Raw genomic sequence first — 26,901 nt, forward strand, 5'->3', positions numbered from 1 at the left:
CTTTAGGATTATTAAAAGTTAAACATTTATTTTCTTTCCCTAGTCCAAACCCCTGATACCTCTTCAAAAAGAGACTGATTCAGAGACCCAGAAAATGGTGCTTACTAACTACATGTTCCCTCAGCAGCCAAGGACTGAGGATGGTAGGAGTTTAAAAATCTCTTTTCTTTTGGGGCACCTGGGTGGCTCAGTCTACTGAACGCCTGACTGTTGATTTCGGCTCAGGTCATGATCCCGGGGTTGTGGGGTTGAGCCCCAGGTTGGGCTTTGTGCTGAGGCTGGAGCCTGCTTGGGGGGGGGGGTCTCGGTGTCTCTCTCTCTCTCTCTCTCTCTCTCTGTCCCTCCCCCCCTCCCCCTCCTTTACCCCCCCCCACCCCGGCCCCCCCAGCCCTCTCCCTCTGCTTCTCTCCCTAGCTCACGTAGTCTCTCTGAAAATGAGAAAATAAGTATGTCACAGCTATAGATAGTTGAATTTGGAGGTACATGTAGACCATATGCTTCCTTAAATGATTTCTTGAAATTAAACAGTCAACTTCATTTGTTTTAGATCTCTCTATTCTTTGCTCAATGTCAGGAATGCATGTTAAATGTAATTAGGACTGTTGAACCAGGAACTGTTTCGTTCACTTGTTTTGTTGTAGACTAAATACTATCTTTGGATCTACATACCAGATAAGGATAATATGTAGAATTCTGCATAAAGTGTTGTTTCTAAGTTCTTAGGTTTTGCCTAGAAAGGGGAACATACCCTTTTCTATTGACCATACATGTTTTTCAACAGTTTTGGTATGAAAGCCTTTTAGACTAAGGAGCAGATTGGTTCCAATACATGTTGTTTTGGGGTGGTGGTAGAGTTCAGAGCTGATGGCCAAGAAAGAATTCTTAAAGACATCTTTGGTGCAAAAAGGTGATTTTATTAAAGCATGGAGACAGGACCCATGGACAGAAAAGCTGCACTGGGGTTGTGAGGAGTGACTGATTATATACCCTCAGGTTGGTGGGGGTTAGGGACAGTGGCAGTCTCTAAGGAATTTTGGAAACAAGGTTTGAGGACCTCTAGGGGCTAGGTGTTAGGAAAACATCATTTACATTTAGTAAGACCTTAGTCATGAGACCCTTCAAATGTATATCAGGGACCATATGCTTGGAGTATTATTGCCAACGTATACTTGGGGACTGAAGATAAACGAGGTTTGCAAAGGAATTTTTAAGTGTTTAAGGAGACTCACAGGATCTCAGGGGTCAGGATAATGTTAGGCCAGGATTCCCTTTTGCCCCTAGCAAAGTGTCATCATTGAGGCAGCTGAGCTCGTAGATGAAGGTCAGTCTGCCTGTTTCATGGACTTGTCAGTGGGCTGTAGGTATTAAGGGAATTTAATTTTCATTTGCCTTAGTTTTCCCACATCACCATGGCAAGCACTTAAACTCCTTTCCTTTGTTCTTGAGCACCTAGGAGTGTCTAAGAAATATCACCCATACACCTGGGGATGGGGAGGGGTGCTAGCTTTGGCACCCCTTTGTAAAGCAAACTTGTACAAAGCAAACTTTGCACTCAGTTTGCCTTCTGGTCCCTCATCATGTGTGTAAAGTATATATTATGTTACACTTACTAATATAATTTTTATGGGGCGCCTGGGTGGCTCAGTCAGTTAAGTGTCCAGCTTTGGCTCAGGTCATGATCTCACGGTTCATGGGTTCGAGCCCGCACCAGGCTCTGTGCTGACAGCTCAGAGCCTGGACCCTGCTTTGGATTCTGTGTCTCCCTCTCACTCTGCTCCTCCCTCACGCTCTGTCTCTCTCTCTCTCTCAAAAATAAATAAACATTAAAAAAAATTTTTTTTAAGAATATTTTTATATGTATATTTTTCTGACAGCAGTGAAAATATTTATGGCTCAAAGTTATTTAGAAATTAACTCTTAATACATAAAAACACTGAAGAAAAAATCTAAATTGATCATTAATTTTAATTTATAAATATACCAGAGGCAAGTTAAATAAATTCTGGAGCTTCAGTTTCCTTACCTTGAAATAATGATAATAGTATCAGTTTTGCAGGGTTTTTGTACAGATGAGAAGCACTGAATGTAAAGTGCTTAGTTAGCACTATGGCAGAAACACATTGGTTATTATTATTCTTACATTGTTTTGGCAGGTTTAGCAAACAGTTATGAAATACTTAAATAGATTAAAAAGTAAAATCATTCAATTTCCATTATTAGTGATAAATAATTGGAGAACTCATTTATCTATGTTCATTATTTCTTGTTCTTTGCAGGAAGGAATAAAAGACTTGCTTTGATAAGTTATTTCATGGGAATATTAAATGAGGTTTATTTGGGTAAAGCAAAACTATTTAGCTTTTGAATTGAATTAAAAGTTAAGACTTGTGAGATGTTAGATGTGAATAGTTTACTTCATTGGGAATCTATAATGCTTAGAGAATAGGTTTGTAAGCACAAGCTTTCTTCCATATATTTAAATCAACCCCTAATTTCCATATTTAGCAATATAATTTGGAAACATGTATCCATAATAAAATAATAGCATATTTAATTTTAGGCATTCGATGTTGAAGTATTATTTTATGCAAGTACTCTGTGTGTACATTAGAAGTTAATGAGTTCAGGGGCACCTGGATGTCTCAGTCGGTTCAAGCTCTGGTCATGATCTCATGGTTCATGGGTTCGTTGGGCTCTGTGGCTGACAGCTCAGAGCTTGGAGCCTGCTTCAGATTCTGTGTCCCCCCTCTCTCTCTGCCCCTCCCCCACTCATGCTCTGTCTTTCTCAAAAATAAATGTTTAAAAAAAATTCTTTTTTTTTTTTTTTTTAAAGAAGTTCAAGGACACCTGGCTGGCTTAGTCAGTAGAGCATGCAACTCTTGATCTCAGGGTTGTGAATTTAGGCTCCACATTGGGCATAGAGAATACCAAAAAAAGTAAAAAAAAAAAAAAAAGAAAAGAAAGAAATTAAAAAATTCAAAATAGATACACCACTAACTCTGGCTTATGTCCGATTTTGCATTGTGGGGAATTATAGTGAATGTTTGGATACATCAGTAGGTGTTTTTTTCTTCGTTTGCCATAGTCACTGGAATTGATGTCTCAATTTCCAATTTTATCTCTGAAGTTGATTTCGGATATTAGAAATTAGTAAGAGTGAGTATCGCTATAAATAGTATTACTGCCAGCCAGACATAATATATTCTAATAGTTGTTCTTTTATGTGGGAAGATAGAATGTTAATACTTAAAATATTTGTGAGGAAAAGGAAGAATAAATTCTTAGTGTAAGAAGAGACGTTAATGTCCTTCCTGTTGATGGGGCAGCAAATTATTTAAGTAAAGGACAATTTAATAAATATAGGCTTCATAGACCATAGGTTTCTGTGATAGCTGCTTGATGCTGCCTGTTTAGTGCAAAAAAACAGTCACAGACAATATGTAAACAAATGAGCATAGGTGTGTTCTAATAAGATTTTATTTATGGACAGAGAAATTTAGATTTCATGTAATTTTCATGTATTACGAAAAATTTGTTTATGTTTTGGGTTTTTTTCCCCCCCAGTATTTAAAAATTTTAAAACTATTGTTAGGTTGTAGACTATACAAAAACAGAAAGTGGGCCAGATTTAATAGCTTTCTGTCCCTGGGGGCACCTGGGTGGCTCAGTCGATTAAGCAACTTCAGCTCAGGTCATGATCTCATGGTCCGTGAGTTTAAGCCCCGCATCGGGCTCTGTGCTGTCAATTCAGAGCCTGGAGCTTGCTTCAGATTCTGTCTCCCTCTCTCACTGCCCCTCCCCCACTCACTCTCTGTATCAAAAAATGAATAAACGGTTAAAAAAAAAAAAAGCTTAATAGCTTTCTGTCCCTGTTTTAAACGATAGGAACAACACGTTGGGAAAATTTGTTTTTATTCTCATTTGCTACTTTTACTTTAGAAAAATAATAAAAACTGGTAATTATTAAAAATCAAATACAGATATTATTCTGAAGGAAGATTCTCAACAAAATTATTTTTTCCTTTGTGAAGAAACCAAGTCTGTAAGGACATATTTAATCTTTGATATTATTATATTCATGTGGTATTAGTGCTTTCCCTCTTTGCTTTTGTCACTGCCATATAGAAACCTGAGAATGTTTTATTTTGCTTTCATTTTAACGCACACTCAAATAACCAAACATGATTCCAACAATGAATAAAACTACTCAACAGCTTATATCTTTTTATTTGAATAATGAACTAAAGTATTAAATACATAATGTGAGATATTGTTGAAGATCCCCTTCCAGGGAACAACCAGATAAATATCTTTTGTCATAACAGTTTTTGTTCCAGTCAGAGTGATTGACACACTGTGGCCCATGGGCCATGTCTGGCCTGCTACCTGTTTTTGTGTGGCCCACAAGGTAAGAATAGTTTTTACAGGTGACTCTTTGCATCAGTTTGATGATAGCCAGCACCAGTTAAGCAAAATGTTACTCCTAACAGCGAGACCTTCAGTCTTCTCATTGGTAGAACTATAATACAATAATGGTACTCAGTTATTAGTACATATATCTTAAATTTGTCAGAAATCTTGTGGAAATTTGATTTCTGTCCTAAGCACCTACCATAGTATCTTCACATTGGTCTCTGGGCTCACAAAGCTAACCATATTTATTATCTGACCACTTAACAGAAGTTTGGTGACTGCTGCTTAGAACTGTTCTAATCATGGGTGTACTCATGCTTTGATTTCTCTTATTGTCTTCTGTTTTCATGATTCAGATTTACCTGGCCTTCTATCATTTCTGTCATTTCAATTTATCCTCTTACTGTTTCTTTTTAAAAGAGGTCATAGTTCAGTTAAGAAATTTATTTCTGGGGCTCCTGGGTGGCGCAGTCGGTTAAGCGTCCGACTTCAGCCAGGTCACGATCTCGCGGTCCTTGAGTTCGAGCCCCGCGTCGGGCTCTGGGCTGATGGCTCAGAGCCTGGAGCCTGTTTCCGATTCTGTGTCTCCCTCTCTCTCTGCGCCTCCCCTGTTCATGCTCTGTCTCTCTCTGTCCCAAAAATAAAAAAAATAAAAAAAAATTAAAAATAAAAAATAAAAAAAAAGAAATTTATTTCTGATGCAAAGAGTAGAAGTAGCAAAATAAAATCTTGCCACTTTGAATTTTTGATTTGAGAGATGTGTTTTAGAATGGAAGAGTCTTAAAAGGATAGGTCTGAGATACACTTAGAATGTTTAAGTCCTCATAGAGTTTACGTGTTTCTTAAAGTATTTCCATATAGCACTGTAACATACTGCACTTACAATACCAAATCAGAAACTACATTGACATGGCCAACTGGGTGGATTTCTTTTCAAATGCAGTAAAAGCTTTTTCCTTTATGACTTTGCCTCAAAGAAATAAACAAGTCAGAAAACACAGTGTTCTTGACTTGGAGTTTTATATACTTTAAGAGGAATAGATGCTTTGTTCACATTTAATTCATTCAATTTTTTTTTTTTGATGTTTATTTATTTTTGAGAGAGACAGAGACAGAATGTGAGTGGGTTAGGGGCAGAGAGAGAGGGAGAAACAGAATCCCAGGCAAGGTCCAGGCTCTGAAATGTCAGCACAGAGCCCCAAGCGGGACTCCAACTCACGAGCTGTGAGATCATGACCTGAGCTGAAGTCGGACGCTCAACCGACTGAGCCACCCAGGTGCCCCAAATTCATTCAATTTTTATTGAACACCTGTGTTAGATCTAAGCAGTGTGTTAAATCTGAATATTTAAAAAGAAAAATCCATGCTTTCAAGAAGCTCGTGTTCTGGGGCACCTGGCTGGCTCAGTTGGTAGAGCACACAACTCTTGATCTCAGGGTTGTGAGTTCAAGCTCCATAATGGGTGTACAGATTACTTAAAAATAAAATCTTAAAAAAAAAAAAGAAGCTCATGTTGTAGAGGGGGATAATGATGGGTGAATTTGAAAGAGAAGGCCTGGTATTTTGGGCCTACTTAGAGGAATCATTGTTGAATGGGAAGTATGCATCCATATAACAGTTTGTAGCTGGGGGAAGCAGGTTGTTGCAGGTGTGGGGGCATTTATCAGTTTGAAGCTTTTGATTGCTTTTCTTTACTCACTGATCTCAAAGAAAAAATTGCCTCTAGAGGTTGAGAGAAGGACCTTTGAGGTAAGTGACTTATAGTGGGAGAAAAGACCAACTAGAAATAAATAGGATTCCTAGGCGGCGCTGAAGATGGAGCAAAGATGAGGGGATACCATAAGTATGTAATGGTTCTAAACAACAAGGTGATGTCACTCTTCTCCGGTAGAAGTCAGCAGTCCAAAACAAAGAAGGTGATTGAAGTAACACATTATGGGTTTTGTTGAATAGGTATGACCTAAGGAAAAGGGGCAAGAAATGTGAGAGTGGTTAAAATAATATATCATGAAATCTAAGCTGGATAGAAAAGAAAGTAAAACCTAGAGTGATTTTACAGGGAGAGTAAGAAATGAGAATAAGGAACTCAAAGTTTATGAACAGTAATAGGGAAGTGAATGATTTGAAAGGACAAGTGTGTAGTGGTCAAGGAGGAGGAAGAGTTACAGAAGCCTAGGTCTTGAGTGTGACCATGGTTAGGAATCACATTGGTGAAATGCAGGTGGATACTGGAATGAGGAAATTAAGGAACTATGAAATTCTAGTGTTGAAGTGGGGAGGGGGTGGTCTTCACACGTTGTTATCATTCAGGATATTGGCAGGTTTTAAGTGGAGAGAAAGACTGTAGGCAACCACTAGAATCTTCCATGAATATGCCAGGATGATCAGTCTTAGTGGCTAAAATACAGAGAAAGTGATAGTATCACCTGATACCCTGAATCTCAAAAGATGTGAGATTTATACTAAAGGGTAGAAAGTGTAAGTGACCAGAAGTTGGCAAGGATGAAAGGCATGGTGAAAGTTACTTATCTTAAGGTTCTGAAAAAGTTCTAGCGTAAGACTACTTTGGCATGATGTAAAAACGGTTAAGGGATTTCTGGCCTAGGCTGGTGATTAAAATTACTGCCTGGAAGTAGGTTGTTGCAGACTGCTTGGGTTGGCTTACCTTCCCAAGTCTACAACAGAAATCTATAGATATTCCTAGGAATTTGAATCACATTCCACAAACAAACAAAAACTTTCTGATTCATTAGCTGTTGAGCAATGCCACAAAGTAATTAAAGAAAAAATTCTCTGGCACAAAAACAGACACATAGACCAATGGAATAGAATAGAAACCCCAGAACTAGACCCACAAACGTATGGCCAACTCATCTTTGACAAAGCAGGAATGAACATCCAATGGAAAAAAGACAGTCTCTTTAACAAATGGTGCTGGGAGAACTGGACAGCAACATGCAGAAGGTTGAAACTAGACCACTTCTCACACCATTCACAAAAGTAAACTCAAAATGGATAAAGGACCTGAATGTGAGACAGGAAACCATCAAAACCTTAGAGGAGAAGCAGGAAAAGACCTCTCTGACCTCAGCCATAGCAATCTCTTACTCGACACATCCCCAAAGGCAAGGGAATTAAAAGCAAAAGTGAATTACTGGGACCTTATGAAGATAAAAAGCTTCTGCACAGCAAAGGAAACAACCAACAAAACTAAAAGGCAACCAACGGAATGGGAAAAGATATTTGCAAATGACATATCGGACAAAGGGCTAGTATCCAAAATCTATAAAGAGCTCACCAAACTCCACACCCGAAAAACAAATAACCCAGTGAAGAAATGGGCAGAAACATGAATAGACACTTCTCTAAAGAAGACATCCGGACGGCCAACAGGCACATGAAAAGATGTTCAACGTCGCTCCTTATCAGGGAAATACAAATCAAAACCACACTCAGGTATCACCTCACGCCAGTCAGAGTGGCCAAAATGAACAAATCAGGAGACTATCGATGCTGGAGAGGATGTGGAGAAACGGGAACCCTCTTGCACTGTTGGTGGGAATGCAAATTGGTGCAGCCGCTCTGGAAAGCAGTGTGGAGGTTCCTCAGAAAATTAAAAATAGACCTACCCTATGACCCAGCAATAGCACTGCTAGGAATTTACCCAAGGGATACAGGAGTACTGATGCATAGGGGCACTTGTACCCCAATGTTTATAGCAGCACTCTCAACAATAGCCAAATTATGGAAAGAGCCTAAATGTCCATCAACTGATGAATGGATAAAGAAATTGTGGTTTATATACACAATGGAATACTACGTGGCAATGAGAAAAAATGAAATATGGCCTTTTGTAGCAACGTGGATGGAACTGGAGAGCATGATGCTAAGTGAAATAAGCCATACAGAGAAAGACAGATACCATATGGTTTCACTCTTATGTGGATCCTGAGAAACTTAACAGAAACCCATGAGGGAGGGGAAGGAAAAAAAAAAAAAAAGAGGTTAGAGTGGGAGAGAGCCAAAGCATAAGAGACTGTTAAAAACTGAGAACAAACTGAGGGTTGATGGGGGGTGGGAGGGAGGGGAGGGTGGGTGATGGGTATTGAGGGGGGCACCTTTTGGGATGAGCACTGGGTGTTGTGTGGAAACCAATTTGACAATAAATTTCATATATTAAAAAAAAAGAAAAGAAAAGAAAAAATTCTCGAACCAGGTAATGAAAACAAGGAAAAGCTGAAGACAAAAACTCAATTCCAATTGTTCGTATTTGGTTTTGTGGTATTTAGTTTGGATATGAAATTAAAGTATGGTAAGAAGCCCAAAATAAGGACTAAAAATTAACAGTGTTTATGCTACTTTTGCATAAGTGTTCAAACTGACCACATATGGGTATTCCAGGAATTTCGTTTTTTTCTGTTTGCTAATTTTAGGTGCTTTTAATTCCTTTTGAGTAGGTATAGTCATTTTCTTTTAATTGGCAGAAAACAATTTGTGATTTGATCTTGTATTGCACAAATTTCTGTATGGTGATATATAATAGACAAATGGATTAATTTTTAAGCCTTAGATCTTAGTTGCCTAATTGAAAAACTGTAACAGCTGTTAAATCTTTACCTTTAATTGTATGTTGCATAGGAGGATATATAGTGTTGAGTTTATACTAGATTTTTAATTTTCCTTGCATTTTGATATAGAAAATATCTTGTAAGCACTTAAGTAAAGCTATATAAAATGTCATGTTTAATGCAAGGATGTAATTACAAGGCTTCAGGGTAATCTTTTTTAACTCAAAATAACTCACTTTGTCTTCACCTTCCTTTCCCCCATACATAATGAACAATGTTGGAATTGGGAAGATTATTCTGAATGCAAAAACTTGGATGAAATAATTTATATATTACCATGTGGTATATGTATTGCTGAAGTGAGCACTGTTACCATGCTGTTTTTTGTAGGAAACTGCGCACAGTCACCTTTCTACCCTGTTGTAATTGTTAGATTCTTATCAGGAACCCTTCTGGTAACAAGACACATTACCTTTAAGGAAGAAAAGATACATGATGAATATTGTAAAGAAATACTAGAATCGCAGCCTACTTCTTAATGTCGCATTTAATGCTGGTGGCGTTGACCAGTCTTAACTTAATGTCATTCCTAAAGAAAGTTATAAACAAGTAGTACCTTTTCATAATACTGTAAAATATAGTGGATTTTGTTTTTGTTTTTTGTTTGTTTTCCTCTAGTTATGTTCATATCAGATAATGAAAGTTTTAATCCTTCATTGTGGGAGGAACAGAGGAAACAGCGTGCTCAAGTGGCATTTGATTGTGATGAAGACAAAGATGAAAGGGAAGCACCTCCCCGGGTGAGTCCTGAAGAGAAAAACCTGATTGTTTTTCCCTCTTCCCTTTTTTTAATGATTTATTATTATTTACTTACATTCTAGAGATAAAGAATTCTGTTTTGAACAATTTTTTCTTTATGAGATTGAGAGTGTGGCAGTGACAAGTAGTGAATAATACGTTTCCGAGTTACTCATGAATGTAATTATTTTTACCTTATGTAAACTAGCTGAATCCCAGAAAGTGACATTAGGCTGACTTTGGAAGTACTTGGTTCTTGGCATATAAGATGTATATAATTGTAGGAGGTTTATATATGTCTGGGTAAATACCAGAAAACAACTGTTTGAAAGCCTAGCGATGGTATTGGCAATATCCACACCATAAATCTTAAAATGGAATATATTTAAGTCTGCTAAAAAAAAGTTTCAAAACATTAGTTAAACCTGTAACTATAAATTCTTTTACTATTGATAAAACCATGTTTCTATTGTGTCTAAAATGCTTTCAATGGCCTATCCTCTGTTTTTAAAGCTACCCCAGGAGCCAGATAACCAATGTAATTAAGATGCATTGTAGATTAAATTTTGAGGTTGATGTTAAAATATTTATCCATATTTCAAATTTCATTTATTTTATTTCCCTAGGAGGGAAATTTAAAGAGATATCCAACACCATACCCAGATGAGCTTAAGAATATGGTCAAAACTGTTCAAACCATTGTACATAGATTAAAAGATGAAGAGACTTATGAAGATTCTGGAAAAGATTTGAAACCACATGAAGATCAGCAAGTTGTAAATAATGATGTGGGTGTGAAGGTTAGAAAACTCATTTTAAATTTTTTTTTTTTTTTTTAAATTTTTTTTTTCAACGTTTATTTATTTTTGGGACAGAGAGAGACAGAGCATGAACGGGGGAGGGGCAGAGAGAGAGGGAGACACAGAATCGGAAACAGGCTCCAGGCTCTGAGCCATCAGCCCAGAGCCCGACGTGGGGCTCGAACTCACGCACCGCGAGATCGTGACCTGGCTGAAGTCGGACGCTTAACCGACTGCGCCACCCAGGCGCCCCTAAATTTTTTTTTTTTTTAATTTGTTTTTAGAGATAGAACAGGAGCAGGGGAGAGGGGAAGAAGGAGGGAGAAAGAATCCTCAACAGGCTCCACGCTCAGTACGGAGCCTGACATGGGGCTCGATCCCACGACCCCAGGATCATGACCTGACTTGAAACCAAGAGTCTGACCCTCGACCAACTGAGCCACCTAGGCACCCCAGAAAACTCATTTTAAAGAAATTGACTAGGGGCACCTGGTCAAGAAACCACCCAGGGGCACCTGGGTGGTTCATTCAGTCGAGCGGCCGATTCTTGATTTCAGCTCAGGGTCATCATCTCAGATCATGGGATTGAACCCCACGTCGGGCTCTACACTGAAAACACAGAGCCTACTTGGGATTCTCTCTCTCCCTTTCTCTCTCTGCGTCTCCCCTGCTCTCATTCTCTCTCTCCCTCTCTCTTTTTCTCTTTCAAAATAAGTAAGTAAACTGAAAAAAAATTAAAAATAAAAGAATTGACTAAAACTTATTTCAAGCACTTTAAAACTTTAATAATTTATATAATGATTCTTTTTGTATACGCTATAATGTCCTCCCAGATTTAGGCTGTTCCCGGCTATTTGAAGTGAGAGCTGGAATAATTAGCAAACTCTCTAATTGCTATTCTTACCACTTCAGTATGGTTATAGGCTTTCCAGATGGGCAGGATAGCATCAACATAACTTTTAAAAAATCTTGTCTGAATAAAAAATAAGATAACGAATATCCTTAAATTTATTGTTAGGGAAATACTGTGTTTCCCCTGAGAACATTGACCCACCCTACCCAATTCTAATTTTAAATGTAATTGCTATGACAGACCATGGTACTTTCCTTGGGATGTTTCAGAAACCTAGACAAATCCTTAAAATGTGTGTTCCTTTAATGGGCTTTTCTTTCCCACATTATATCACAGAAACAAAAGTTTTACCACATCACTAGAGTTGCTATATATTCTACATTCAGCAGAAAACAATCTAACCATCTGGATTTTGACCTTGCTGAGCTAAATGACTCACTCATGAACACCAGCTTTGCAGCCTTTGAGATGAAATGTAGCCTCAGCTAAATTGTAGAGTTTAATGTGGTTCATGAAACTTTGGGGACCCCCTGCTCCCCGAATGCATATTTATCTGTGAGTGCTGCAGATTTCCATCTTTAAAGTTTCCTTGATTTATTCAGAATAGGAAGATGTTAAAATATTTATTTTTTTAATAATCTCTATGCCCACTGTGTATCTCACACCCACAATCCCGAGATCAAGAGTCACACTCTCTTCCTACTTAGCCAGCCAGGAGCTCCTACTTTTAAATTCTAATCTGAACTGTAGTAAAAAAATAGATACAAAGCTTTAAGGAATATGAATTCTTTATCTTTTCTTTTACTTAGACTTCAGAAAGTACCACTCCAGTGAGAATCAAAGCTGATGAAAGAGAAAAGTATATGATAGGAAACTCTCCACAGAAGACCAGTGAATCTGAAGCTGAGATTAGTCCTGGAAGTCTACCAGTGACTGCAAACACGAAAGCTTCTGAGAACTTGAAGCATATCGTTAATCATGATGATGTTTTTGAGGTATGGCTTTGTGATTATTCTCTGGAACAATTAGTTGTTAACAACTGTAAGAATTTAGTATTTCATTGTTGCTAACTAAAGATAGAAGAAAACTGATACTGAAAACAAAATATGCTAACTCATTTGCCATAAAGAAATCTCATGATGTGTGCTATAGTATCTCTCATTTATCACTTTGAACTTAAAATTTTCTACCTGCATTGCACTCAGATGTTTACTATGTAAATTAGATCGTGGTGGTTCTATTCTAATTTTTTAAATACATAATAGCAGTTGCTTAACAATGAAACTTAACAATGAAAAGGTTACCATTGGTGTATTTAAGTTATTTCACTTGTTAAGCATTTATCATTGCTTAATTGTGAAGTATTTTTTTTCTTGAATGTCTGCGATTTTTAAAATTTCAGTATAGTTAGCATACAGTGTTATATTAGCTAAGGGTGTACAATATTAAAAAAATTTTTTTTTAAAAGGGACCCGGGGCACCTGTGTGGCTTAGTCAGTTGAGCGTCCGACTCTTAATTTCGACTCAGGTTATGATCTCACACTTCATGTGTTCAAGCCTCACATCGGGCTCTGCGCTGCAGCATAAAGTCTGCTTGGGATTCTCTCTCTCCCTCTCTCTCTCTCTAACCCTCCCCTGCTTGCACTCTCTCTCTCAAATGAATATTTTAAAAAGATAAAAGAGGGACACCTGGATGGCTCAGTCAGGCGTCGGACTTCGGCTTAAATCATGATCTCACGATTCGTGGGTTCGAGCCCCACATCGGGCTCTGTGCCTGACAGCTTGGAGCCTGGAGCCTGCTTTGGATTCTGTGTCTCCCTCTCTCTGTTCCTCCCCTGCTCGCTCGCTCTCTCTCTCTCTCTCTCTCTCTCTCTCTCTCAAAAATAAAGATTAAAAAAAATTTTTTTAAGATGAAAGAGACTAATATAAAAAAAATAAAGTGTACAATATGGTGATTCAACACTTCCATACACTATCTGGTGCTCATTATAACAAGTGCTCTCCTTAATCCCCATCACGTATTTCACCCATCCCTCCTTTGACCTCCCTTCTGGTAACCATCAGTTTGTTCTCTGTAGTTGAGAGTCTGATTCTCAATTTGTTTCTTTTTTTTCCTTTGTTCTGTTTCTTAAATTCCATTTATGAGTGAAGTCATATGATATTTGTCTTTCTCTGACTTATTTCACTTAAAATTAATACTCTCTAGGTCCATCCATGTTGTTGCAAATAGCAAGATCTCTTTCTTTTTTCTAATAGTCTGTTGTGTGTATATCTACTTCTTTATCCATTCATCTATCTACAGACACTTGGGCTACTTCCATATTTTGGCTATTATAAATAATGCCAAAAAACATAGGGGTGTATATATCTTTTCAAATTAGTGTTCTCATAGTCTTTGGGTAAATACCCAGTAGTGAAATTACTGGATCATATAGTAATTCTATTTTTAATTTTGGGAGGGAACTTCCATATTGTTCTCCACAGTGACTGTATCAGTTTGCACTCCCAACAGCAGTGCAAGAGGGTTCCTTTTTCTCTCCATCCTCACCAATACTTGTTGTTTCTTGCTTTTGATTTTAGCCATTCTGACAGGTGTGGTGATACTCCATTGTGGTTTTGATTTGCATTTCCCTGATAAAGAGTGATATTGAGCATCTTTTCATGTGTCTGTTGGCCATCTGTATGACCTCTTTGGAGAAATGTCTTTTAATGTTGTCTGCTCATTTTTTTTAATGTTTTTTTTTTTTAGTGTTTATTTATCTTTGGGAGAGAGAGAGACAGAGTACGAGTAGGGGATGAACAGAGAGAAAGGGAGGCACAGAATCCTAAGCAGGTTCCAGGCTCTCAGTTGTCAGCACAGAGCCCGATGCAGGGCTTGAACTCATGAACCACAAGATCATAACCTGAGCCAAAGTCACACGCTTAACCAACTGAGCCAAGCAGGCGCCCCTCTGCCCATTTTTTAATCGGATTATTTGGGGGTTTTTTGGTGTTGTGTACATTTTTATATATTTTGGATACTAACCGTTTATCAGATGTTCATTTGCAAATATCTTCTTTCATTCAGTAGGTTGTCTTTTAGTTTTATTATTTGCTTTGCAGAAGCTTTTTATTTTGATGTAGTCCTAATGGTTTATTTTTGCTTTTGTTTCTCTTGCCTCCAGAGACATTATCTAGAAAAATGTTGCTATGGCCAATCTCAGAGAAATTACTGCCTTTGTTCTCTCCTAGGATTTCTCACATTTAGGTCCTTAATCCATTTTGAGTTTATTTCTGTGTATGGTTTAAGGAAGTGATCCAGTGTCATTGTTTTGCATGTTGAAGTCTACTTTTCCCAACACCATTTGTTCAAGAGACATTCTTTTTCCCATTGGATATTCTTTCTTGCTTTGTTGAGGATTAATTGACTATATGACTGGGTTTATTGCTGGGTTCTTTTCTCTTCCGTTGATCTATGTTTCTGTTTTTGTGCCAATATCATACTATTTTGATTACTGCAGCTTTGTGGTATATCTTGAATTCTGGGATTATTCTACTTCCAGTTTTGTTCTTCTTTATTTTATTTTGTTTGCTTTGTTTTAAGTAGGTCCCATGTCCAGCGTGGGGCTTGAATTCCCAACCCTGAGGTCAGGAGTCACATGCTCTATCACCTGAGTCAGCCAGGTGCCCCCATTCTTCTTTTTCAAGATTGCTTTGGCTACTTTGGGGTCTTTGAGGGTTCCATACAAATTTTAGGATTATTTGTTCTAGTTCTTTATAAACTGCTATTAGTATTTTGATATTGATTACATTAAATCTATAGACTGCTTTGGGTACCGTGGACATTTTAACAATATTTGTCCTTCCAATCCATGAGCATGGAATATCTTTCCATTTGTTTGTGTCATCTTCAATTTCTTTCATCAGTGTTTTGCAGTTTTTAGAGTTAATCTCCTTGGTTAAGTTTATTCTTAGGTATTTTATTATTTTTGGAGCAATTGTAAGTGGGATTATTTTCTTAATTTCTCTTTCTACTTCATTTTTAGTGTATAGAAATGCAATGGATTTCTGTATATTGATTTTATATCCTGTGGCTTTCTGAATTCATTTATCAGTTCTAGTAGTTTTTTGGTGGCATCTGAGACTTTAAAGAGTCTTCTGGTGGAACAATAAAAGCTGTGACTTTTTTTTTTAACAGCTTGATTGAGGTATAACTCACATACTGTATAATTCACCCATTTAAATACAGGGTACTATTCAGTGACTATTGGTATACTAGAAGTTGTCCATCCTTCACTACATTACTTGTAGAACATTTGTTACCCCAGAAAGAAATCCAATACTTCTTAGCCATTTCCCCACAACTTCTGTGTATCCCTGAGTCCTAGACATCTTATCTACTTTATCTGCCTCTGTAGATTTGGCTGTTGTTGGCATTTTATATTAATGATGTAATCATATGATAGCTGGTCTTTTGTACTTTTCTTTAACTTAGTATTTTAGATTATCCATATTATAACATGTATCAATACTGTTTTATTGTATTGGTTCATTTTTTTATGTATCAGTTCACTTTTATGTCAGTAATACTCCATTGTAATTGTTAACAATGGATATTTTGGTTATTTCCACATTTTGGCAATAGTGCATAAAGCTATTGTGAATATTTGTGTACAAATTTTTGTGTCGGTATATATTTTCTTTTTTGTTAGATATATGCCTAAGAGTAGAATTGTTGAATCGTATGGTTACTCTGTGTTTACCCGTGTGAGAAACTGCCAGTTTTTCATAAGCGGCCACACCTTTTGTTTGTTTGCATTCCCCTCATACGCTGGTGGAAGTCATGTAAAACAGTAAAGCTCTAACTTTACAAAATAAAATTCTGGAGGGTTTTTGATTTATAGCTACATTGTCTACTATGTATCCACTAGTTATAAGTGGCTATTTAAATTTAAGTAAATAAAGAACTTTGCTTCTTAGTTTTACTAGCCTACATTTTAAGTGGTCAATAGCCACATGTCTAGCTAGTTAGTGTTTACCAAGTTGAACTGCACAGATAGAGCATTTCTGTCATTATAGAAAGTTCTGTTGGAGAATAGTATACAAATAGTGATACTGTGGGTTTATAATAGCCTCTTTATTCCTGAAAATTTAAAAGCATTCAAAGCACATCTGTCTTCAGGGTTATCCTTTGAGCTAGTATTTACTACAAGAAAGAAACTTCATGGTTTGTAAATGTATTTTGAATGGATCACATCTTTCAGTACACTTATTATATACATTGAACCTAATATAACAAAGTCTGTGAAAAGGTTATAAGGTTTGTCCCAGTGTACTTAATACTTCATTTAGTATAATTCTGTGTGCGAGGCATTGTGTTTGGAGCTTTGGTGGCAGAATGGATAAATGGGTATAGAGAACATAATTAGGGTTAGACAATGCTGAGTGTATAAGAAAAATACTAAGTAATAAAAATATTAAGTGCTACATAAATTTAGAAAAGAGATACTTTCTGGCTAGGAACAACCAAGAATGCTTTAGGGTGAAGGAAGCATTTAACCTATACCTTGGAATAGTTCATCTAACAAATAGGAGAACTGAATAAAGTATGAAAGGAATAATAGTAGCATAAGAGTGGTGTTTGAGAAATATAGAAAAGAACATGTTTCATCTAGCTGAGCATATCAGGGTGGTGGAATGAAACAAAATTAGTACAGTAGATTGGGTCCTGATGATGAGGCTCTTGAAAGCCATGCTATGAATTGTTGTATAGTCTTTGAGGAGTCATGAAGGCCTTTTAGCAGAGCATTACTTGTGATAGAGCTATGTATTAGGGTTATCTGGCAACAGCTACTGAATTCTCCCAAGTTTGAGGGCTTTTTGAATAATAATAGTAGACAATGTGGACTGGAACTTAGTTGTCCAAATGTAAGAGATTTAGTATGGAAATATTCCTGACTGTAAGGAATGGGGGAGAGGGGACAGTCACATAACCATGTTTGAATGGATGATGATGCCATCAACTGAAGTGGGGTGTTAAAAGAACAAACAGGCTTAGAAGGTCTAGTTTGTTTTTGGATATGTGGAATTTGAACACTTAACAGGTATCTTTAGCTTAGAAGAGAAACGAAAACGGGATTATAAATCAAATTATCTACATTACACATAATCATTGAAGAAAATGCAATATCCAAGGGGAAAGAGTAAGAAAGGCAAAAATAAATGCTAACTGCAGGAGGATTCATTGATTTGAGCACAAAAGACAGAAAGGTAGGAGGACATCTAGGAGGCTACAGCTCCCAGACACCCAGGTGTAGTATAATTCATGAAGAAGGAAGTCTGCGCAGCAGTTGAAAGTACTGCCCATGTCAAAGATTAGGACAGACCATTTGCCCTTCTTTCTTTTGCTCTCTCGTTTTTTGCTTTCATTTTATCATTAAGTCCTGTTAGTGCCAAAATTTCTTTCAAATTCTTTATTTCTTTATCAGCTGTCATCACTGCCATTGGCTAAGGACAGATAAAGTTTTTTCATTAGGACTGTTAGGATAGCTAGATCCCTTTCTGCCGGTTTCTTTCTCTTCCCATATATTCTTAATACCAGAGTTACCATTTTATTTTTGTATTTTTTAAATGTTTATATATTTTTGAGAGATACAGCATGAGTGGGGGAGGGGCAGAGAGAGAGACAGAATCCAACGCAGGCTCCAGGTTCTGAGCTCTGAGCTGTCAGCACAGAGCCCAAACCTTGACACAGGGCTTGAACCCACGAACCGTGGGATCATGACTTGAGCCAAAGTCAGATGCCCAACCGGCTGAGCCACCCAGGTGCCCCCAGAGTTATCATTTTAAAAGATAATCTCATGTTGCGAGTTCCTGGCTTGGCAACGTCCAATAATGACCAACACATAATTTCCTACTCAGTCCAACCTAACTTTTCTGTCTCCTGCCAGTTATCTGAGCTCCAACTACATGGAGTTGACATGCTTTACATACCTTCTCTTATTTCCATGCTTTCCTCTGTTCAGAATGTCATTCCTGTCTTACCTCACCCTTCACTTCTCTTACTTCCACTTTTACTTTGTCTGACTATTCTAATTAGAAGTCTCTTTCCATTGTAGTACAGTCTTACAAATGGGATTTGGCAAACTATGTATGGCCTGTGGCCTATATCTGGCCCACTGCCTGTCTTTTATATGGCTTGCAAGCTAAGAACAGCTTTTATGTTATTAAAGGGTTGAATAAAAATCAAAAGAATATTTCACAACATGTGAAAAATTAGGTGAAATTCAGTTTTTCTGGCACATAGCCACAGTCATTTGTTTACATGTTGTCTGTGGCAAAGTTGTGCTACATTGACAGAGTTGGGTAGTTGAAGAGACCTTTAGGGCCCTTGAAGTGTAACATATTTATGATCTGGCATTTTTACTGAAATAGTTTGCTGACCCTGGTCCATGTCTTTATTATGTCACTTGTGAGTACCTAAAAGTCTTAGTACTTTTAACAGAACAGTTTTTAAGAATTTTTATTTATTTTCATCCTTAACTATGAATAATTTAACGTGCAAAAGATTTGTTTTTATATAGAGAGTATGCACATTGTTAAAATTTTTGTATAAATGTTTGTTCACTACCAGGTCCTCCTCCCTCCCCTGCAACCCCCTTTCACTTAGTAGCACTCAGTGGCAGATAATCTGGGATAGTTGCCAAATATTAGAGAAAAATTCATGGAGATTAATAAAAAAATTCTGTCTTCAAATTGGGCAAAAATTGCCATGAATTCATTTTAATAGAAGAATACCTCAGTCCTTCTGATTCCTTGGAACCTGATAATTTTAGAATAAATTTGAGAAGTTCGGAAGGGACTTTTTTTGGAGCACCTTCGCTAAACAAGTTTTTCTAAGACAGGGATTATGTTTTATTCATTTTTGTATTTGTAGCACTTGACATAGTAACAGCACATAGTAATCATTAATACACTTGAATTAAGGCCTACCACGGAATTTTATCCCATAGCCATTCGACATATTGTTAATAATTACCATAGTTTTATTGCCATATCTTGAAAAATTTAAGTCATATACTAGTTTTAGTCAATATTACCATAAAAAAGTTTCATCCATGTTCTAAATATTCTTTTCTCTTTGAAGTTCTTATGAGTTAATATGTATTCATTTAAAGAAACCAAAATTTATTTAAATATTTTCTTTCTTTTTTCTTTACATTAGGAATCTGAAGAACTTTCTTCTGATGAAGAGATGAAAATGGCAGAGATGCGACCACCGTTAATTGAAAGCTCTATTAACCAGCCAAAAGTTGTAGCTCTTAGTAATAACAAAAAAGGTTAGATATTGAAAGCACTAGGAATAGAAATGGGCTGGATTTATCAAATTTATAAATTTTTTTGAAATAAATTTCACTAAATATCATTGTTACTTAAAACACTTTTTAGAAACAATTTTTAAAACATGCTTTTTTAAAAGTTCTGTTCCTCATCTTCCTAGTTTTTAAAGAAGAATATTGTTAGATTTTTTTTCTCTTCCCTCATAAAAGTTTACTTATAAGGTCATGGGCTTCACAGGCACACAAAACTGGATTATGATTCCATTTCTGCCACTTACTTACCATGGAATCCTTGAGCTACTTAATTCTATCCATATGAAGTTACCTGACTTGACATACGCTGTACTAGATTATTCATTGTACTCAGATCTAGCTCTGTATCTGATGTAGAATAGCTGCTTATTGTTATTTTTCTGTCCTAGAACTCTTTTTTAAACCATTCCCACACCCTAGCCATTTTTCACATAACATAGAATCTCAGGCCCTTCTTAGAAATGAAAGGGAATTTGAAGGGTATCTATCCTTTCCTTTCATCCTTGTCTCACTCCTCCCCATAAGTGCCTGGCCTGGTCTGTAGTATCTCTACCAAATATTTATCCAGCCTTTGCCTTTATGGCATTAATGAAACTTACTATCCAGCTGGCCCTTAGATAATTTAGGTTTCATGATAATAGTGGTAGTGATATTTGAGTACTTACTAGTTGCTGCTTATTACTATGCTAAATATTTTACATATTACTTTCTAACTGTCACAATGAGGTAGAAGAAGAGGAATATGTCTAGGAAAGAACTTACCTGCCATCTTGTTTAACGATATTTTAAAAATTAAAAACCCAGCACCCAAATACCTTAAAATTGAAGATCCTGAGCCCTATGTACTATTACTGCCAACTGTAAACACAAATTCAGACTAATTGAACTGTGTTCCTTTTGGAACAAAAAAAATATTTTTAATTCATACAATCTCCTATTTCTGTGTCTATATATACAGTTTCTATGATTTGGGTAGAATTGCATTAGTTAAAAACAGCCTTTAGGGTTGTAAAAATACTGTTATTATCTTCTTTTGTTTTGTTTTTAAATAAGCTCTGTGCCCAGCTTGGAGCTTGAAGTCCTGACCCTGAGTTCCACAGTCACGTGCTCCACCAACTGAGCCAGCCAAGTGCCCAAGTTATTATCTTTTCATTATTACTTAAAAAAAAAATAATACTTTTTAATGTACCTGTCTATAATAGAGTATAAATAGTCTATTTCTGTTTATATAAAAAAAAAAGCCATTTCATATATTGATAGTTTATTTTTCATATGCAGTTCTTTGAAATGGCTTAAAAACAGGAAAAGAGAGCTGACCTTGTGAAAACTCCTTGATTGGTAATTTTTTTTAATTGACTGTATTGCTCATTTTTATTTTCAGGATAGATCAAAACGGTTGCATACATGTATGAAATAATTTCTTCCCCGGATAAATTTACCTAAGCTGTGAACTATACTATTTATTCTTTATTATTATGACTTTTTAAAGTAATGAATGTGGGGGCACCTGGCTGGCTTAGTCAATAGGGCATGCAACTCTTGATCTCTGGGTTGTGAGTTCAAGCCTCACATTGGGCATAGAGCCTACTTTCAAAAGACAATTGTAATTGAGTGGAAGAGCCATTGTCACTAAAATTAATTGATGTCCTTAGAAAAACATTGTGTAATATCATCTTGCCAGTAGTAAAAACTAAATCAAATTGTCGGTAACCTTAACATATGTTATATTTGTCAAAAACTAATGGTATTACGAGTTTTAAATTCTTTAATCTTTGTGTGTATTAGGACTGAATTTTCAAAAGTGGCTTTGGTTGTCTTTTTATCCATATAATTTTTTATATATTTGAACCAGTACAATATAAATGCCATTTGTCTTCACTTCAAAGTATTAAACACAAATTCTTAGTGACTTTATCAACGGCTTAAGTTTTTTTGTTTCAGATGATACAAAGGATACAGATTCTTTATCAGATGAAGTTACACACAATAGCAATCAGAATAACAGCAACTGTTCTTCTCCATCTCGGATGTCTGATTCAGTTTCTCTTAATACTGATAGTAGTCAAGATACCTCACTCTGCTCTCCAATGAAACAAACCCATATTGGTGGTATTAATTCCAAAATCAGGTTTGTGACATCTTAACAGAATAATTTTTTTGTACAATACAGATAATAAGGCAAATCAATATATGGACTAAAACCAAAGATTTCACAAATTAATATTTTAGAAGTAGATCAGGTAGTGTATGGTTTCTTCTCCATTTTATTACTAATTACTTAACTTTTCTACATTTCCATTTTAAATTAGTTTTTTAAATGGGGAAGAAGAAGGGACCAGGCTGGCTCAGTCTGAACAGTTTGTGACTCTTGATCACTGGGTTCTGGGTTCAAGCCTCACATGGGTGTAGGGATTACTAAAAAAGATAAACTTTTAAAAATAAAAATGGGGAAGAAAAGACTTAAAATATCCTAATTCTCCTCATTAAAAAGTTGAACACTTTTATGATATTTTTAGGTATTACAACATAAATAGCTTGTTTGGAGTAATTCAAGTTGAAATAGGTATTTTTTAGATACTCTTTTTGGGGGAGTGTCATTAAAGAGCATTCAGTACTTTTAATTACTTCTGTATCTTTGACTTAGACTTAAATTTGTAGGTCAGACTCTGAAACAAGACTTAATTCCTACAGGCTGAAATTAGCTGAAGTTTAAAACATCTATTATTTGAGCTCTCAATATATTTGGCTATCAAAATAAGACTGTTGTTTTACTTTCATGTTACAATATATCAGCTAGGTGCTTATTAGAAAGATTTGGGTTTCTACTGAACCCACAGCTAATTGTGTAGAAACTGTTGACTCCTTTTTAGAGGCAAATGATTCTTAAATTCCAGGCATCTTAAGTCAAATTTTGTATTTATTGATTTGAATTGTTGTAAAAGGAAAATGAATTTTATGTCTCAAAATGAGTTTAACCGTTATGTAGTTGTAATTATGATTATTTATATGTTTTCTGAATTTGAGACTAAAACCTAGCGGTAAAATAATAATTTTTATAACCTCTTAGATGTTAAAATAATGAGTAATTTCTTGAATAATAAAATGTTACTGATATTTTGTTGGGAATTACTTGAGTATTTTATAAATCATGTTTTTTATGTAATGAAATAAAGGCTAAGAAAGGGATATATCCACAACTTTCTTTGTTGTATTTCTAATAATATAGTCTATTACCCAATGGGAAGATGAATACTAAGGAATACTTGTTGAAACACAACTTGAATCTTTATACAAAATGACACAAATATGTTTTCATATTTGTGTGAAATAGATTTTTTTATTTCTACCAAGTAGAAATAAAATGTTTTCTGTAATTTTAGAAGAGCACATTTATAAATATTTGCCAAATAAAATGAAGTCATTTAGACATCATTAGATTTAGTTTTGCTTTTGATCTTCAAATTATTTTTTCAATGTTGCATTTTTTATTTTATTTTTTTAAATCAACATACAGTAAAATAGAATTTTTGTTGAGTTCTACAAGTTTTGTTTTTAGTATTGTTGATTGTCTTTACATTTTGTAGATCTTTGAGTAATTGTTTATTTCTTACCTTTTTATAATGTATTTATGTATTTGAATCTAATAATTACTTAGTTAATGATTAACTATAGTTAATAATTATTAGTAATTATTATTAACTGCAGTTAATGTAAGGTTTCAGAATTATTTGTAAAAATGTTTTGTGCTCTTCACTCAACACTTGAAGTCATTGGCTTTCCATGTATCTACCTATCTTTCAAGCATTTCATGTTTTAGCATTCGTGAAAACGTGCATAAGTCCATTTTTCTTCACCATTTAGCCTTATTAATCTATATCGTGGCAAAGTGATTGGTATTATTGATTGTGAATTTTAATTAATGTTTTACTTATCTCCATTTAATGTAAATCTACATTACTTTATTCGATAATATTTTAAAATAACATACTTGCTAATAAATGACTTTCGTCTTTGACTCTCATCAGCTCTTTTAACTTTGTGTAGCTACACATTAATTAGTTATTAATGTTTTTGTTACTAAGAAACTTGGCTTTATGATGTTTATGATAACATTATCTTTGTTTTAGGCAAGAAGATGAAAATTTTAATAGCCTTTTACAAAATGGAGATATTTTAAATCATTCAACAGAAGAAAACTACCAGGTTCATGATAAAAAAGATTTTAACTTACCTGAATATGATTTGAATATTGAAGAACGATTAGTTCTTATTGAGAAAGGTGTTGACTCAACAGCCACATCTGATGAATCTCACAAATTAGACCATATCAATATGAATCTTAATAAACTTGTAACTAACGATACATTTCAACCAGAAATAGTGGAAAGATCCAAGACACAAGATATAGTGCTTGGAATGGACTTTTTAAGCATTAATGCTAAAGGAGAAGCTGAGCACTTGGAAAATGGAAATAAGTATCCTAATCTGGAATGTGTAAATAAGACAAATGGACATCCTGAGGACACTCCACAGTCCCCTAGGAGGACTGAACCACATGACACTGATTCGTCTGTTGATATGGGTATTTCCAAAAGCACTGAAGATCTCTCCCCTCAGAGAAGTGGGCCAATTGGATCTGTTGTGAAATCTCATAGTATAACTAATATGGAGACTGGAGGACTAAAAATCTATGACATTGTTAGTGATAATGGACCACAGCAGCCAAGTACAACAGTTAAAGTAACATCTACTGTTGATGGAAAAAATATTGTCAGGAGCAAGTCTGCTACACTTTTGTATGATCAACCATTGCAAGTATTTACTGGTTCTTCTTCATCTTCTGATTTAATATCAGGTACAAAGGCAATTTTCAAGTTTGACTCAAATCATAATCCTGAAGAGCCAAATATAGTAAGAGGCTCCACAATAAGTGGCCCACAATCTACACCTCAAATATATGGTCCTCCACAATATAATATTCAATACAGTAGCAGTGCTGCTGTCAAGGACACTATGTGGCACAGCAAACAAAATCCCCAGATAGATCATGTCAGTTTTCCTCCTCAGCGCCTTCCTAGATCAGAGAGCACAGAAAATCACGGTTACGCTAAGCATTCTGCCAATATGAATTTCTCTAACCATAACAATGTTCGAGCTAGTACTGGATACCATTTACATCAGAGAATGGGCCCAGGAAGACATGGGGAAGTGTGGGCCATCTCACCAAATGAACGACTCATTCCTGGAGCAACTCGAACTACTATTCAGCGACAAAGTAGTGTGTCCTCTACAGCTTCTGTAAATCTTGGTGAGTCAGGTCCCACAAGGCGGGCCCAAATTCCAGAAGGAGATTATTTGTCGTACAGAGAGTTACATTCAGTGGGAAGAACTCCAGTGATGTCAGGATCACAGAGACCTCTTTCTGCACGAACATACAGCATCGATGGTCCAAATGCATCAAGGCCTCAGAGTGCTCGACCCTCCATTAGTGAAATACCAGAGAGAACTATGTCAGTTAGTGATTTTAATTATTCACGGACTAGTCCTTCAAAAAGACCAAATGCAAGAGTTGGTTCTGAGCATTCTTTATTAGATCCTTCAGGAAAAAGTAAAGTTCCTCATGACTGGCGAGAGCAAGTACTACGACACATCGAGGCCAAAAAATTAGAAAAGGTAATTAAATATGAATTTTTCATTTTCCTCTCTATGAATTTATTTTTCTTAAAAATATTTGGTATTCTTTGTTTTTTAAACAAGGTGATACAAGATGCTCTGAATTACTGAATACATACTTAACATTTGAGGAGTTTTTTCTTAGTGTTTACAATAGAGTCTAAGTTTAGACTTAGCCAGACTCAAAAACAACTGAGATAGTAGTGTATGCTTCTTTTCTGCCTCTTATTCCCCAGTGTTTTCTAATGATCTTAAATTCATTGCCTGTGTTTATGTGTGTATCTCTTTTAGATTCTGCCACACATACTTTAAATAATACATGTGTATACATGTGTACCTCCTTTTAGCAGTTTTTGACCTCCTGCTCTCATCTATTAATCATTGTTGGTTATGTAAATATGTGTATAAAAATATAACTATATAGTTAGAAAAATAACAAGAAATATAAATATTTCATCTAAGATTTTTTTCCCCAGAGAATGTTAAAAGACTAACACTGTCACTGACATAGATGGCTTCTGGCACGGCATTTATTCTTGACTCTTTTGAACTGCATTTCTGACTTCTCTGACCTCAAGTGTCTGTCGCTCTAATGAAGTTTAGAAATGATTGGTAAAACAACTTAGGCTTCTCTTCAGTTTAACTTCACATGTAGATGTCATTTTTTTGAAAGGAGTTAAAATTTTTTTAAATTATATAAAACTGATAAATTAGTGTCACAGTTCTTTGGCTTTGGCTCAAGTGTATGGGGCACATTTTTAAAGATTTAATTTCATATCTCTCAGTAGTTTTTACCCAAGAATTTTGTTATCTCTGCTTATTAAATATGTTTTTTAAAATAGCTAAATGTATACAACCTCAATTAGTCATTTAAAAAAAATTCCCTAGGTCTAATTTTTTTAGAAGTAAACCCGTAAAATATGATTAGTACCATATATCAATTCACATTAAACTTCTGCCTGTAATCATTAGCTCTTTTCAGTGCTGTCTTCCCAACTTTAAATAGCTGTGCATCTAATGGTCTTAGGCAACCTCATTCTCTTCCAATTTGTTTCAGTATAACTGTATAAATTGTTGGTTCTTTGGACTTGTGTGCCTTTTCTAAGGAATTTGGAAATTTCTTAAGCAGAGGAATACCACAGCTGTTTTATAAGTAAACTTCTGGAGATAATATGGAATTGGAAGGAGGGAGGGCTATAGTTTTTTGTTGTTGTTTTGTTTTGTTTTTTTGAGAAGGAAGAGGCTACAGTTAAGTTGATTGAGCTATGAGGCTATCTAGTGGTCCAGAAAATAAATGAGAAATGTTTCGAACTGAGACAAAGGCAAGAATTCAAGACACCGTTTTGAAACACACTTTATAATATCTGACTCGTGATTGGAATATTCCTCTAATAATAAGTCTTTGAGGAAAAGGGATTAAGGTTGAGTGGTGCCTTAAATGACTG

The 26,901-nt window shown here is 35.7% G+C and overlaps 1 protein-coding gene across 8 annotated transcripts in view; it reads left to right on the plus strand.

Annotated features, from left to right (window-relative positions):
- ERBIN (erbb2 interacting protein) overlaps positions 1-26,901 on the plus strand; it is a 133,578-nt gene that overhangs the window by 93,211 nt on the left and 13,466 nt on the right. For all 8 annotated transcript variants that reach the window (XM_047833840.1, XM_047833919.1, XM_047834082.1 and 5 more), the window contains exons 15-21: positions 44-143; positions 9,660-9,781; positions 10,406-10,579; positions 12,242-12,427; positions 19,636-19,750; positions 21,725-21,911; positions 23,911-25,456. In XM_047833840.1, coding sequence (XP_047689796.1) covers positions 44-143; positions 9,660-9,781; positions 10,406-10,579; positions 12,242-12,427; positions 19,636-19,750; positions 21,725-21,911; positions 23,911-25,456 — 2,430 coding nt within the window. The remainder of the gene's footprint in view (positions 1-43; positions 144-9,659; positions 9,782-10,405; positions 10,580-12,241; positions 12,428-19,635; positions 19,751-21,724; positions 21,912-23,910; positions 25,457-26,901) is intronic.

The sequence above is a fragment of the Prionailurus viverrinus genome, chromosome A1 (assembly GCF_022837055.1).
Source record: "Prionailurus viverrinus isolate Anna chromosome A1, UM_Priviv_1.0, whole genome shotgun sequence".
NCBI classification, from domain to species: domain Eukaryota; kingdom Metazoa; phylum Chordata; class Mammalia; order Carnivora; family Felidae; genus Prionailurus; species Prionailurus viverrinus.